The 16,211-nt window shown below is 42.2% G+C and overlaps 3 protein-coding genes across 6 annotated transcripts; all 3 read left to right on the top strand.

The window, feature by feature from the left end:
* The first annotated feature begins 373 nt into the window (after positions 1 to 373).
* Positions 374 to 2,611, top strand: LOC114447018 (carcinoembryonic antigen-related cell adhesion molecule 21-like). 4 transcript variants are annotated; one of them, XM_028422980.1, is made up of 2 exons: positions 374 to 526; positions 1,157 to 2,611. In XM_028422980.1, the coding sequence occupies exon 2, from the start codon at positions 1,289 to 1,291 to the stop codon at positions 2,120 to 2,122; it is 834 nt and encodes a 277-aa protein (XP_028278781.1). In that variant the 5' UTR covers positions 374 to 526; positions 1,157 to 1,288; the 3' UTR covers positions 2,123 to 2,611. The 4 variants fall into 4 exon arrangements, with proteins under 4 accessions (XP_028278781.1, XP_028278779.1, XP_028278780.1 ...); XM_028422978.1 differs by having other exon boundaries at positions 1,119 to 2,611; XM_028422979.1 differs by having other exon boundaries at positions 385 to 615.
* Positions 2,612 to 4,564: 1,953 nt separating this feature from the next.
* LOC114447017 (solute carrier family 22 member 15-like) lies at positions 4,565 to 9,593 on the top strand. Its single transcript, XM_028422976.1, has 7 exons — positions 4,565 to 4,734; positions 4,875 to 5,024; positions 5,112 to 5,244; positions 6,497 to 6,635; positions 6,773 to 6,902; positions 8,627 to 8,785; positions 9,003 to 9,593. Exons 1-7 carry the CDS (start codon positions 4,651 to 4,653, stop codon positions 9,048 to 9,050), a joined length of 843 nt encoding a protein of 280 aa, XP_028278777.1. The 5' UTR covers positions 4,565 to 4,650; the 3' UTR covers positions 9,051 to 9,593.
* A 2,731-nt stretch (positions 9,594 to 12,324) lies between these two features.
* LOC114447014 (piggyBac transposable element-derived protein 4-like) lies at positions 12,325 to 14,723 on the top strand. The gene is made up of 2 exons (XM_028422972.1): positions 12,325 to 13,313; positions 13,419 to 14,723. Exons 1-2 carry the CDS (start codon positions 12,581 to 12,583, stop codon positions 14,384 to 14,386), a joined length of 1,701 nt encoding a protein of 566 aa, XP_028278773.1. The 5' UTR covers positions 12,325 to 12,580; the 3' UTR covers positions 14,387 to 14,723.
* Positions 14,724 to 16,211: the final 1,488 nt, after the last annotated feature.

Raw genomic sequence — 16,211 nt, 5'->3', positions numbered from 1 at the left:
AAGGGACAGTACACTTTTATATAGATTAAGCAAAACATTAAATAATGCAGTTGAGCATAACAAAACGTTAATATCTGTAAATATGAAATATCTGTTTTGCATCAACAAACACAAACAATTTAAAGCTTGAAATATATTTAAACCTCCACTTAGATGTTCAGATATGGTTTGCTATTTTTATTGGATTTCCCCCTATGATATATTCATCAGTCTGTACGCTAAGAAACAGAAATATGTGCAGCTAAGGGGCATTAAGGAAGAATAAACACATGTCTGTGTAAGAGTAAGACGATGATGGGGTGTGGGCACACCACTACATCTGGCGACTTCCTCAACGTCGCCAGATGAGAAGAAGGATGGGCGCAGGCGCTGTGACGTGTGTGTTTTATATCGATGCGGAAATGGAACTTTAAACCAAAGGGACCTACACCCACGTGACGAAAATATCTCCTTTCACCATAACAACCAGACTAACAAATAGACAAACGACTCCCTAGTACACGACCACTGCTTCGTTTGGAAACTGGTAGGTTTGTAAATACCAACGTGCTGACCTGCATAACGCTTTAGTTTAGCACCAACACTGTCAACACTGAGTGGGCCTGCAGACCTAAGGTACGAAAGGATTACTCGTAAAAACAAAATATAACTCGTAAAAACTGGGTTTATGTTTTACTCAAGTGACTGCAATACGCTTCCGTAGCTTATTGACATAATATGTGGTTAAAAACATGTTGAACGGAACTTAGTTTCGGTTTCGGCTGTAAATGTGGACGCTATCCTCAAACGCTGTAATCTATAGTTGACCCGCAAAAAAAACGTGACTATCTTGTTGAAAACAACGTAATGACTGGTTCGTTTTGTTGTTCGACTTCTATCTGTTAGGTGAAGTTTGAGTATTTTAACTACAGAGGAAGCAGAAGCTAACCCGCTAACATGGCTGGCTAACACTAAGGCCTGAGCAATTCGAACGGAAAACTTCTCCTACACATGCCTAATGTTTATGTGTATGATCATGTTAGCGTGTTATAACGACAAGTGTAGACAGTAAAGTATATATCATGTGATTGGTTCGCCTTATAAATGAATTATAATTGATATTAATGATTTTCATGCAGGCACCACTAAGGACACCTTTCCTCCTTGTCTCACGCAGCTCGCTGGTTTAACATCCGCTCCACCATTAAGCGGAAGGGCGTGAGGCACGCAGTGCGGACTGAAACGCCTTTTCGGCGGTTTTGCTGATATGAACTTCGATTTCCTCTTAATTCTAACCTGATCCTTGGACATGGAGAGACGGGTGGGCGTTTTGCTCCTGCTGTTGGCCGTGATTAACTGTGCTGCGGCCGACACTATAGTGTCATACTTTGGGAGTGGCGGAGAACTGGTTCTTAGGCCTCATGGAATTCCTGATCGCATCAATGAGATCGTGTGGAAGCACAGGGGCAACCTGCTTGCTGAATGGACGGATGGAGATACTCACCCGACATATTACGGGGTGTTTGTTAAGGGTGTAGTGCTGAACCCATCCACCGGAGAGCTGAAAATCAGCAACATGGATGAAACTTACACTGGAGTGTATGTGGTGCAGCTCAACCTTAATGTCCAGGAAGACCATTATGAGGCTACAATGATCAAGAAAGTACCCGAACCTGAAGTACATCCGCAGCCTCTGGCGTGTGGCCCCCACTTAGATAACTGTGCCCTGACCTGTGAGGGAGACATCACCGACGCTGGACCTGTCATCTATTATTGGATGATGGAACCCAAAGGATGGACGAAGTCAGAAAAGGTCAAGAACATCATCAACGATGAGAAAACACAACGTGTTGAGACCTTCTCCTGCAAGATAGAGAATCCCATCAGTGCCGAGAAAAGCGAACCTCTCAAAAATCCATTCTTCACAGAGACAACTGAAACGACAAACAATGTGACTGTTATCGCGATTGTGAGTGTTTTGGTTCCAGCATTGGTGTTGTCAGTTGTGTTATATGTATTTCGAGTGAGGATCATGAGGTTCTGTGGACGTCAAGATAGCAGCAGAAGTGCTAACCCTGCGAATGGATCATCACCAGGTAAAGAGGGAGAAAACGTGGCGCTCAGGGGACATACAACCCCCTGAGATGAGGACTGATGCTGTGAAACTGTCCTTCCAAGGGAATCCACCTCAGCTCCATACATTTAAACAACGTTCAAGTTATTTACCATTTGTCTGTGCATGGTTGACTGTTACTAGCGGCAAATAACAATGTAAAACATACAGAATTAGTACGAGTGGAAGATGAGATGGTGGATAAATGTCTTCACATTGATCAGAAATAGCAACTATAATTTGCACTAGTATTTAGACAATATAAAGTGTGACCTATGAAATTACCACTCAATGCTTTTTAAAGCAAACTTTTTTCATGTATCCTGCCATGTATTGGGTTTAAGCCAAACACATTCACACAGTGCCGATCAAGGCTCTGAGTCTCATACATTTCTCTGTGTTTCACTGACTTCTCAGACTGGCCGTATGATCATGGTCCGGTTTATAATAAAGTGGACTGATGATGCTGCAGTCCAGGCTCTGTGGACAATTAGTGGAGACTTCATCTGTAGGGGGAGGGGAGTTCTGCACTGTAGCTCTATGATATCTGCTTATGATAGGCTAGTGCTAACCAGAGATTGTAAATGAAGACTGGGGTCTGATTGAAAGTGGGGAAAACAAAAGCACTTGTAAACACTTTATAAATACTTCAAAATGTAATTGTAAGCAAAGTTTGAACTATTTTAGCTTACTTCTTGAGATACATGGTAAAGCAAAGGGACGTATAGAAACATCATCGATGCTTTTTTTAAGTATTTTGATCATCTCCTGCTTTTTTAAAATATTTTTTATTATATTATAATTTGAATGCAGTGGCCTCTGATGTCTGTCTGTCTTTGTTTTTATTTTCAGCCTGACGCCTGTACCTACATATAATCTGCCTTCTAGAGTTACAGAAAAGTTCGTATCAGTATCTCTGTTTTTAATTTATATGTGCTGGCAAATGAATGTTCTTGATTTTTAATGTACCTAAAATAAACGTGTTGTTGGTACAGGCAGTGTCTGCATACAGTGGAAATGGATGCGCAGAGAGTAGTGACGGGAATTCTGGCTCTTTTATGAGAGCTGGCTCGTATGGATCAGCTCACTGAAAAGAGCCGGCTCCTCTGATTTTTTTTTTTGTTGTTGTTGCTTAAATTACTTTATTATCAAATTTGAAAAAAAAAATTATGAAAAAAAGACAAATTAATTATTAGTGTACAAAACACATGATATCAACTGTTTATTTCTATGACCTATAATACTCAACAGTACTAAAAAATATATCTTAAAGTACAAAAACAATCCAATATGTGATTGCATGTATATTACCAAAACAATTTTAACTATAGGTTTTTTAGTGAAACAACACAGAATCACACAGGTTCACTGCACTGAGGAGTGAGCAGCTCTATGTGCCTGCACAGCTGCTATAATATATAAGATAATAGAAAATATAAGATTGAACACTCGTCTTAACAATGTCATTGAAATCAGATGTTTTTTTCTACGTTTCCTGCTGTCACTCATCTCCCTCCTTCCAGCAGGTTCTCTCTGTAGAGGCTGTTTTCTCTGTAGAGGCTGTTCTCTCTGTAGAGGCTGTTCTCTCTCTGTAGAGGCTGTTTTCTCTGTAGAGGCTGTTCTCTCTGTCGAGGCTGTTCTTCTCTGTAGAGGCTGTTCTCTCTGTAGAGGCTGTTCTCTCTGTAGTGGCTGTTTTCTCTGTAGAGGCTGTTCTCTCTGTAGAGGCTGTTCTCTCTGTCGAGGCTGTTCTTCTCTGTAGAGGCTGTTCTCTCTGTAGAGGCTGTTTTCTCTGTAGAGGCTGTTCTCTCTGTCGAGGCTGTTCTTCTCTGTAGAGGCTGTTCTCTCTGTAGAGGCTGTTCTCTCTGTAGTGGCTGTTTTCTCTGTAGAGGCTGTTCTCTCTGTAGAGGCTGTTCTCTCTCTGTAGAGGCTGTTTTCTCTGTAGAGGCTGTTCTCTCTGTAGAGGCTGTTCTCTCTCTGTAGAGGCTGTTCTCTCTCTGTCGAGGCTGTTCTCTCTCTGTAGAGGCTGTTCTCTCTGTAGTGGCTGTTCTCTCTGTAGAGGCTGTTCTCTGTAGAGGCTGTTCTCTCTCTGTAGAGGCTGTTTTCTCTGTCGAGGCTGTTCTTCTCTCTGTAGAGGCTGTTTTCTCTGTAGAGGCTGTTCTCTCTCTGTAGAGGCTGTTCTCTCTCTGTTCTCTCTCTGTAGAGGCTGTTCTCTCTCTGTAGTGGCTGTTCTCTCTGTAGAGGCTGTTCTCTCTGTCGAGGCTGTTCTTCTCTCTGTAGAGGCTGTTCTTCTCTCTGTAGAGGCTGTTCTCTCTCATCTGCCTGCAGGCATGTTGTTTCTGAACCCCCCCCCCCCGGCCTTGTTTGGCACGTGCACACAGACTTGAACACGCATCAGTCACGTGCAGCTTGAAGAGAAACAGAAGAAGAAGAAGAAGAATGGTATCTGCTCGTTCCTTCCTTCACTTTAAAGAGACGGTTGTAAGCGCCGTTATGTTTGCGACCAACACATTACTACTAGTAGAGGGAGTGGAGCCGGAAGTTAACACGAGTCACTGGGAATGGATTCAGAAGAAGCTTTTCAAACTGTTGGAGAGTTTGGACCATACCAGAAACGAGCGGTGGCTGTCCTGGTCTTTGCACAGGTAGGTGAATATTCAAATTAACGCTGTACGACTACGTTACATTCAGGATTTTAGGCTTTTTAATTCTTGCACCATAAAATAAATGTTCACGACCTAAATATCACCTCGATACATCACTAGTTCAGTTTCGTGTGTTTCAGGTGTATATGGCCTGTCAGTGCATGCTGATCGTCCTGGTTGGAGCTACACCAGAGTACCGGATCGAGAAGCAGGACAGTGACCTATCCAGCCAGCAGGAGCAGCTCCAACACGTCATCTTCACAGAAGACATCAACACCATAGTGACAGAGGTGAATGTTTCACTTAGACACAGCTTATGTCCACGTCAAAGTCCACGAACAGAAGATCTGTCATGTTTTTCCGTCTGTGTCCCTCAGTGGTTTCTCATCAAGCAGCAGGCCTATAAGGTCAGTCTTGCTGGTTCGCTGTTCTTTGCTGGCCTTCTGGTTGGGAATCTTGTTTTTGGGCCCCTCTCTGACAAGATCGGCAGGAGACCCGTCTACCTGACAGGTAAGGAAAGGAAGCTGAAACCAATTTTAGAAGATTATATTGGTAATGTTTTAAAGTGGGTTTGCATCAAGCCTGTAAAACAACAATACTATTGATCTACTATTGATCTAGAGACCAAAGTCCTGAACTGTAGAAGGGAAGGTTCCAGCTGGTGTCCCCTCTTTCTCTTTCCCTGCTCCATAGCTTTGTGTCTGTCTCCCCGTTTACTAATAAAGTAATAATCACAAAAAGGAAAATAACTTAAAATATCCCTAATAATTCTGTGTTCATACAATTATTAACAAAACTTCGGCTGCAGTTTCAGTGCCATGGCTGCCTTAAGACCACTCTAATTTATGTAGAAATTTGGGAATACACAAAAAAAGTATAATAATTATTTTTATAAATTCCATGCATATTTATAATTATTTATAAATATGTCCTTGCAGGGCTGCAGCTTCATTGATTTACTCCATACTGTGAGGTCTTAAAGCAGAAAATAAGAACCTACGGTATGTAGAAATTATTGACATGTAAGAGAAGAAGATGAATCTGTGAATTCCTAATGGCTTTATGTTTTTGTCATTCACTCGCTTGTGTAGCTCTGTCAGTATTAGCCGTTTGTCTACATTACACCAATTTGTTGATCTAAGGGGTGGGCAACCTCCAGCCCGTGGGCTGTATACGGCCCGGCAGGGAGTTTAATCTGCGAGCCAGAAAAAAAACAGCACGACCAACAGTCAAAAAAATTAAAGTATGGTAATTATTTGAAGAAATTCCATACATTTTGATAATGACCCGGTATTTCGCCCTAGTCGTTTATATGCCATGTAGTCCGCAAAACTCTTGTGCATTCAGTGAGCGTTTTCAAGGCCTGAAAATATTTTATATTTTATACCTCTTTTTATAGTTAGGGAGGCTGCCTTGACAACAAATGCCCCCCCGACTTGACTGAAGTCTGGCCAAGAAAAATTCTGCCACATCCATGCATGCAGAGACAGCAACATAAGGCCGCACCTGTTGGTTAAATATGTCCTTGCAGGGCTGCAGCTTCATTCATTTACTCCATACTGTACCTTTAATTCCTGCCGCTAACAAACTCACTAAACTGAAGTTTCCCCAGCCCTGATCTAAGGAGCACCATTTAACATCAGTTGTGCTTTGCACTAAATGTAGAGGCATGATCCATAACCATAGCTGTCTCTCTACCTTCCTGCATCTCCTCATTCTCCTTAATGTTCTTTCCTCTCTTTTGTCTTTCTCCTCCTTCTAGGTCTGTTTTTTGAGGTGGTCTTTGGGTATGTGACCGCCATGGCACCCAGCTACGAGGTCTTTGCTGTGTCTCGTCTCCTGGTGGGTCTGATGAATGGCGGCATCGGAGTATGTGGGCAAGTCCTACTGGGCCATGACAGGTATGCTGACTCAGCAGTTATTTTGAATATGTGGAGGATTTGGGCCACTTTTCCTCTTGATGTATTATTATGAATGTACAGCTGTTGTAAGTAGCAGGAGATAGATACCATGCCTTGAACAGTTTTTCTTTCTTCAGGTACTCTTGCAAGTATGGCATTTGCAGTGGGCATTGCCTTGTTTGGCGCTCTGGGATACTTTATTCAACCATGGAGGAATCTGGCCATGGCAGCCAACTCATCCGGTGTCCTGTTGTTCCTTCTGTCTGTGTGAGTAGGACCCTCAGAGACACACATTTCATGTTTCATGAATGACTCACCAAATTGAAATTAAAGTTTTTCACAATATAACTCAACACTGGCCTCAGCCCATATGTCAAGCTGTTGTGTTGTAAAATAAAAGGTAAAATAAAGGTTAAAATGAATAATGTGATATAACCACATACAAACAATAACATAAATACTATAATTACTACTCAAGGCACGACAAGGCAACTCATACACTCAACAAAAATATAAACGCAACACTTTTGTTTTTGCTCCCATGTTTCATGAGATGGACTTGAAGATCTAAACTTCATTCCAGATACACAATATTACCATTCCTCTCAAACATTGTTCACAAATTTGTCTAAATGTGTGATAGTGAGCACTTCTGCTTTGCTGAGATAATCCATCCCACCTCACAGGTGTGCCACATCAAGATGCTGATCTGACATCATGATTAGTGCACAGGTGTACCTTAAACTGCCCACAATGAAAGGCCACATGAACACAACTAAAATCAGCTAAAACAAATGTCTTTGCGCTGCGGTGTGTGCTGTGCAGATCTGCCAGAGTAAATTAAAAAGTGAAGTTTTTCAAGTGAGGTACTGTGGTTGTTATGATGGGTGGGTGGAGACCGGGATCTTCTGGGATCTGTGTAACTGGGGTCAGAGCCAGCTGGCATTTCATAGAGCTGCATCTGCAAGCTGATATTTCTTTCTTCCTCCCTCAATAGTTTTTTTCTTTTACATGAGTGTTTCTTCTAGGAATGAGGATGTCTTTGATTTCACTGGTCTCTGAACTCACACACAGGCTAGAGGAGATTCGCTGTTGAGATCTAACAGAAGGAATTATCCTGTGTTTCATTAAGGATCACATTGCTTCTGTCGTGGCAATTAAAATGATTATTGAAAAGTTATGTTTTATCACATGCATGGGGAGAAGTAAAACAAACAGGTTTGACAGTTCTGTGTGGTTCTCCGCCGAGCAGGAGGTGGTTACATCTTTTAAAACCTATCTAACCTTACCCCTAATCTCACCCTGGGATGTTATCCTAGCAAAGACATCCTGGCTATATGGTCAGTGCACGGCAGACACAGTTTCTCTCTGTCACATACACATTTTTCAGTCACATCAGAATAAACAGCATTATGGACAGCAATGGATCCAGACATGATTGATTCAGTATTTTTCAGACTTTGACCAGTGAAATTTGAGCCTGCACTGTATGACTGTCGCAGCTCTCAGCTGCACTCAGTGGGTGGAGATCCCAATGACCATGGAGATGTTAGTAAAAACAACGTTTCAGGAGTTTGGTAGTCACCGAGGTTTTCCCCACCTTCACTATCATATTCAAAATTAGACGAAAACAAATCCATCCTACCAAAAATATATAAATATATACATATGTACAAGAATGAGAGTGAAAGAGTTCTGAACAGTCCAGAGAGTCATCAGTCACACATAGATGAGGAGTTGCAGAGTCTTATGGCTCGAGGTTTTTATACTTGTTTGTACTTGTGGATTTTTGCACCCTGGTATGTATTTCTGACTCTGTTCAAATGGAACTAAATATCTTCCTGTAACACATAATAGCTGAGCCCTGTGGTCTGTCAGCTTAGCTGACTAGCAGATGTACTTAAACCATAGGACAGAGTGACCCCTAGTGGTAATGTAGATCACTGCAACTATAATCAAGCATTGATTAGTATATATTGTGTGTGTTTCAGCGGGCTCTCCACACCTCCATGCCCTTCACTGTGTTCTGCCTGAGCGGCCTGTCTGCAGGCTGTTTGGGTCTCCTCCTTCCTGAAACACTCAACAAACCTGCAGCAGAAACCCTGGACGACCTCAACAGCCCCACCCTGGGCAGAGTGCTGGAGAGCAAGGTGACACAACACTGCACGGATGAATGCTTCACAAACTGCTGCACGGGCAGGAAGAGACTTTCCTTCAAACAGCCACAACCCACTCAAGTTTTGTCATGTGACTGCTGATCACATGTGAATATGTCATGGCTGATTATTGACTATTTGTTCCTGAAGTAAAAACCTAAAACCACAGAAAATAGTTGTAGTTTACTCATCATGTCTTTTTTGTCCCCAGCCTTTGCTGTATGAAGACAACCAACTGAAATCCAACCACAACAACTGAAGCCAGCGCCTTGTCTTCGTCCTCAGATCTTACAATCTGCACCTCACTATTGTGGAAATGCTGCCTCAAAATGCTGAATGATGCCTTTAAGGCTCACCCAACATTATGAGCGGGGCTGCAGCACCACTCAGCAGAGGAAGATGAGGGAAAGTCGGCTGATTGGAAGGTTCTTCCTGTGTTTCATGTCCTCGTCCAGGGGTGTTTGTGCCTTATCAGACAGGAAAGATGACTTCCATTCCAGAGATGCTGCTTCCAGGAGAGTGATGGAAACCAGTACAGGGTATGCAGCAGGACGCACACATGCTTCTATATAAGAATCTTAACATTCCTCCAGTTGCAGTATTTTAGAACTACATTGAATGTTTGAAGGACTTTCACCAATGTCTGATTAATATGTTAGCATACAGTGTGCTGGATCAGCATTGTAATAACAGTGTGTGTTCTGCTCTAGCTGAGTGTATGTGTATGTAAGAGTTTTAGTTTGTGTATATTGTATTCATTGTTCTTTGATATGCTGCTCCTACAGCCTTATTTCCCCACAGGAATTAATAAATGTATATCTTACTCTTAATGAAGTTCAGATTATGTAAGAGGCTTTATGGGAGATCATACTTGTGTTGATTCCTCCATGGCCAGCAGACTTCTGTGCAATGATCCATATTTCTCTTTTGTTCTGTGTTAGGGTTTTATCTTTCTTGTGGTGGTGGTGGTTGTGTGATCATATTCGTGTCAGTCAGATTGTGTCCTGGCCTGCAGAGTTCTGCTTTGTGTTGTTAGAAGGGTTTCTGTGCATGTGACGGCTGCTGTGGTTGAGTTCCAATCTTGCAACAAATAGCACTTGTGTGCTAAATTATAAAACGAGAAGAAGTCCATTAGACGCTCTGCTGAATATGTATGTAAAGTCAGTATTTATTTGTCCAACACTGACTTCAGACTGACAGATAGAATATATCATCAGTTGAATGTAAAGTGAAGTCATTCTCCGTCTGTGCCTTCTTGTCGCCTGTAACTGATAGAAGTGTCTAAAATAAATCTTACTGAAAAGTCATTCAAGATGTTTCTTAAGTTAAATCATACTGCTACAGTGTATGTGATGCAGATAGACAGTGGTGTCCTACAGTGGCTCATTGAAATGTACCCATGTCTATTTGTGGTAAAGTAAACTTCTCCTGCATCCTCCTGATGTTTCATTTGGTCGGCAGCATAAAGAGGCAGAGGAAGCTGCAGCTGTTCACCAAACATCACCTGAGCAGTGATTTACACCAGCAGACTGTCTGCTGAAAATGCAACCCATGCAGAATACAGTGGTCCCTGGTTAATCAGGGAGTCACGTTCCAAAAATAACCCGCAAGTTTTAGTCTGCTTCTTTACAATTGTTATATTACAATAGATGTTTTAAGGCTGTAAATCGCCTCACTGCACACTTTAGACACCTTTCTCAGACAGGCATGAACATTTTCCATTTTGACACTTTTCTCTCTTTTTAAACACTCTAAAGTTCAAACCTTCGTCCAGTGTTATAGAATGAAACCAAAGATCAACTTGCACCAAATTTGCTGTGACCACTTGAGAAGGGGTCAAGAATCATGTGATCAAGTTTGGTTATGATGCCAAGAGTGGACGTTAAGATGGTGGATAAATGTCAAAACTACTCTGTTGAGTTATTTACCATTTGTCTGTGCATGGTTGACTGTTACTAGCGGCAAATAACAATGTAAAACAGACCCAGAATTAGTACGAGTGGAAGATGAGATGGTGGATAAATGTCTTCACATTGATCAGAAATAGCAACTATAATTTGCACTAGTATTTAGACAATATAAAGTGTGACCTATGAAATTACCACTCAGTTCTCAACAATGCTTTTTAAAGCAAACTTTTTTCATGTATCCTGCCATGTATTGGGTTTAAGCCAAACACATTCACACAGTGCCGATCAAGGCTCTGAGTCTCATACATTTCTCTGTGTTTCACTGACTTCTCAGACTGGCCGTATGATCATGGTCCGGTTTATAATAAAGTGGACTGATGATGCTGCAGTCCAGGCTCTGTGGACAATTAGTGGAGACTTCATCTGTAGGGGGAGGGGAGTTCTGCACTGTAGCTCTATGATATCTGCTTATGATAGGCTAGTGCTAACCAGAGATTGGAGTTTGACTGAAAGTGGGGAAAACAAAAGCACCTATTATCAAACATTATGTAAAATAATTTGAGAAATGAATTACCAGTCTACAAAACACACATGATATCAACTGTTTTATACTATTTCTATGACCAATTATAGTCAACAGTACTACAAAAATATATCTTAAAGTACAAAAACAATGACATCAATTTGACAAAACAATCCAATATGTAAATGTTTGTAGCCTATATTACCAATACAATTTTCACTAGAAAAAGCATTTTCAGAAGAAAATGTGTTTAAATGCTGCGTGTTGAAGGATTTGCTGCTAATTGCTGAAAAGGGAGACAAGCTGATTTCTACTCAAATAAATTTACATTAGTAGGAAAGAGAGGGACAGAAACCTGGACAAGAAGCAATGAAGCTGATGAGGGTGATGATGAGGGTGTGTCCATTGTCTACCTGAGAGGAGATGAGGAAGAGGAGTGGGGGGAGGGGAAAACAGGACTTGCAGAAGAGGATGAATAAGTGGCATGAGACATGGGTGGTTCAGACAGAGAGCTGTCAGTGCTGCAGCTCCTCTCTCTGATGATGGAGAATCAGGAACTCTGCTTCCCAGAACTCCTCAATACTTCCTGCAAGGAGCCGACACTTCACTGATGATGCTGTGTTTGTGAACACTCTGCTAGCCTTCGTCTTTCTGATCACTACAGTTCTTAACCTGCCCATCATCATCTGTCTCTCACTTCAGGTGGAGATCACTGTTTCAGCCTGACTGACAAATATCTGGTTTGTTTCGTCATTTGTTGGTTTAGCAATGTCTTTCTGTCTCCTGCAGGTGGCTCCACACTCCCACTAACATCCTCCTCCTCTCTCGGCTGTCTCGGATTTTCTCATGGGCTTCCTGTTGAGCCAGGAGCAATCTTCATAAGAGCAGAGTGCTGGTACCTTGGTGACATTGTGTGTTCTGTGTTTAATTACATGGCCATGACCCTAACCCTCATCACCTCCTCCTCTTGTTAATAACATCTTGTCTGATGTATCCCCTCTGTCCTGCGGTGTTCCTCAAGGTTCTGTTCTTGGTCCACTTTTATTCTTAATGTATATTAGCCCCCTTGGTCTGATCATGTATGCTGTACAAAAAAAGGTACAAAGGTGGTCTTCGGGTCAAAATGACCCAACAGTGAAATTCAACTAAAATCACAGTCACAGAGTTATTTACACACAACAGAATGTGAGAATGTTTTAGTTCTGCCTCAGATCAATCAGTAGCAGACGTAAACAATCAGTAGCAGACGTAAATAAGACAAGAGTTCTCGTGGACAGTGCCTTTGATCTGTGGATTTCCAGAAGTTATAAAGGTGCTGCAGATGACATTACCCCCATATCTCTCTGTGCTGAAGCCATGAGTGCACGTTATAACGTCCAAAAGGCTCTGGAGCTGATTTTTTCAGATGTCCAGCAAGACAACTCTGATTCAGAGGAGGAAGTGGTATCAGAAGAAGAAGATGGGGAGGAATACAACCCAGAGCATGATGAATCATCTTCAGAAGAAGAAGAAAATGCTGAAGCTGAAAGAGAGACTTTCCTTTCAAAAAACAGCAAAATAACATGGTTCTCGGAAGCATATGACCAACATGGCAGGGAGGCAGAACAAAATGTCATAAAGATGACCCCAGGACCCACAAGATATGCTGTTTCTCATGCCCATGACATTGTCTCTACATTCTACCTGTTCATCACACCAGCAATAGAAAAAATAATCCTGGAGATGACAAATCTGGAGGGTTTTCGCAAAAATGGAGACAGCTGGAAAAAGATGGATGAGACTGATCTGCGGGCCTACTTAGGGCTGCTCATCTTAGCAGGTGTTTACAGGTCCCGAGGTGAGGCTGCAGCCAGTCTATGGGATGCAGAGAGTGGAAGGCCAATTTTCCGAGCTACAATGCCACTCAAACTCTTTCACACCTATTCAAGACTGCTACGTTTTGATAACCGCGAGTCAAGACCAGCGAGACGTGTGACAGACAAACTTGCAGCCATAAGAGAGGTCTGGGATAAGTGGGTGGAGCGGCTGCCCTACCTCTACAACCCAGGGCCTGATGTAACAGTGGATGAGCAACTGGTTCCATTTAGAGGTAATTTATTTTCATATTTCTAATAAAAGTGATTTTCACTATTGAATTATATGACTGTTTTCTGTGACTCAGATACAAATTATTGATGCTAATCTCTGTCCAAAGGTCGTTGTCCTTTCCGCCAGTATATGCCCAGCAAGCCAGCAAAATATGGGATCAAGTCATGGGTGGCTTGCGATGCCAAATCAAGCTACGCTTGGAAGATGCAAGTCTACACTGGGAAGCTGACCAGTGGAGGTCCAGAGAAGAACCAGGGGATGAGAGTAGTGCTTGATGTGACAGAGGGACTGAGGGGTCACAATGTGACATGTGACAATTTTTTCACCTCTTATGAACTCGGACAGCAGCTCCTGAAGAGGAAGATAACCATGGTTGGCACAGTTCGAAAGAACAAGCCTGAGCTCCCACCTGCACTGCTTGCAACAAAGGAGAGAGAGGTCTTCTCATCCAAGTTTGCCTTCACACCCACCACCACCCTAGTGTCCTACATCCCAAAGAAAAATAAGAATGTAGTACTTCTGAGCACACTACACACAGATGCTGGCATTAGTGATCGTGAGGACAGGAAGCCATCCATCATCCTAGACTACAACTGTAACAAAGGGGGTGTGGACAATCTAGATAAGGTGATTGGAACCTACAGCTGCAGAAGGATGACTGCCCGCTGGCCCCTGGTCATCTTCCACAACATCATTGATGTTTCCTCTTACAATGCCTTTGTGATTTGGAGAGAGATCAACCCAACCTGGATGCCTCGTAAGCAGAACAAGAGGAGGGTGTTCCTGGAGCAGTTAGGAAAGGCACTTGTAACACCACTTATTGAAAGGAGGAAGCATTTCCCCCGCACAGAAGCCTCTGCAGCAGTTGTCAAAGCTATACAGAGTGCAGGAACCCCTGATCAACCTGAGGATCCAGCTGCCACAGCCACTGCCCCAGCCGGGGCAAGTAAAAGAAAGAGATGTCAGTTCTGCCCGCCAAAGAAGGACTGTAAAACACATACTGTGTGCAGTAGGTGTAAGAAATATATCTGCAAGAGCTGTGCATTTGCATACTGCCCTACATGTGCTAATTAGTTGAATTATTGTTGTTTAGTTGGGTTATATTGTTTTTTGGATTGTATATTTTCTTACATTGTTCACTGGCAAAAAAATCAGAAGAATCTAACTCATTGCGATGAATTAAGAGGCATTCGATATTCCTTTTTGAATATTTGTTTTGTTTCTAAAACTATAGAAATGCAGGTGAAAAGGGAAAACTCAAGTATTTACATGTTTTGTGGTTAATGTTTCTTCAAGCAAAATAAAATTTGGTGTTTAAAAATCGAATAAACTGCTTATATTATTGTGGATTTAGTGAAGACGGGTCATTTTGACCGGGAGGACACGGGGTGTATAGAGGATATGAGGACAACAGGAGGGTTAACCTGCCCGTCATCATCTGTCTCTCACTTCAGGTGGAGATCACTGTTTCAGCCTGACTGACAAATATCTGGTTTGTTTCGTCATTTGTTGGTTTAGCAATGTCTTTCTGTCTCCTGCAGGTGGCTCCACACTCCCACTAACATCCTCCTCCTCTCTCGGCTGTCTCGGATTTTCTCATGGGCTTCCTGTTGAGCCAGGAGCAATCTTCATAAGAGCAGAGTGCTGGTACCTTGGTGACATTGTGTGTTCTGTGTTTAATTACATGGCCATGACCCTAACCCTCATCACCTCCTCCTCTTGTTAATAACATCTTGTCTGATGTATCCCCTCTGTCCTGCGGTGTTCCTCAAGGTTCTGTTCTTGGTCCACTTTTATTCTTAATGTATATTAGCCCCCTTGGTCTGATCATAAGTGCTTTTAAAAATGTGTTTTATCACTTTTATGCTGATGATATCCAGCTGTATTGTTCTTGTAAAGACACAGAGCTAGATCGACTACAAGAACTGATAAATTGTGTCTCTTGCATCAAAAACTGGCTAAATGATGACAAAAAACAGAGACTCTTGTGTCTGTCATCACTCCTCATCTTGGTTCTCTGGGCACGTCAGTTCAACCAAGTCTAAGGAATCTTGGAGTTATGCTCGATAAATCTTTGTCCCTTGATGGCCTCTCAAAACAACTTGTAAAGAACTTTCAACTATGAAACATCTCAAAGTTAAGGCAGATGTTGTCAAATGCAGATCTAGAGATGATTATCCATGCTTTTATCTCGTCAAGGATGCGAAGAATTCACTTTTTACTTGTTTTAACAATTCTAGACTCAAACGCCTGCAATTGGTTTTTTGCAAGGCTTTTGACAGGATCAAACAGACGGTCACACATTACCCCGATTTTATCTTCCTTACACTGGCTCCCCATTAAATTCAGAATTGATTTTACATTTTTAACCCTAACTTTCAGAGCGTTAAATGGGCAATCACGGACATGCTGGTGTGTTACTCCCCTGGACGCACTCTTCGACTCTCCTGCCAACACCTTCTTGAGGTTCCAAAAACCCGCCTTAAAACCCAGGGAGACCAATCCTTTCAGTCTGGCTCCCAGACTCTGGAATGCCCTGCCCCTCTCTATCCGTGTGGCTGACTGTTGATTCTTTTAAACGGCAGCTGAAAACACTTTTATCCAGACAAGCTTTTAGTTGACTGGGTTTTATTGTGTTGTTTTTATTTCATTTTAATATGGTATTTTGGTTTTAACTGCACTTTGTGATCCTATCTGTGAAAGGTGCTATATAAATAAAGTTTGCTATCGTCGCTATCTGTGACCCTCTCCATCATCCCAGAGTCACAGAGAGGAGAGTGAAACTGTGTGTCTGTTGGCTCTGTTCTGCTTTCTACAGCAGTTTTTACTAAAGGACAACCTAACCCATCCAGGCAAGTACAATTCCTGCTATGCAGAGTGTGTATTTGTCATGAGCTAC

This window comes from Parambassis ranga, chromosome 15, assembly GCF_900634625.1.
Source record: "Parambassis ranga chromosome 15, fParRan2.1, whole genome shotgun sequence".
Taxonomy (NCBI): domain Eukaryota; kingdom Metazoa; phylum Chordata; class Actinopteri; family Ambassidae; genus Parambassis; species Parambassis ranga.
This window is presented reverse-complemented; position numbering and strand designations above follow the sequence as displayed.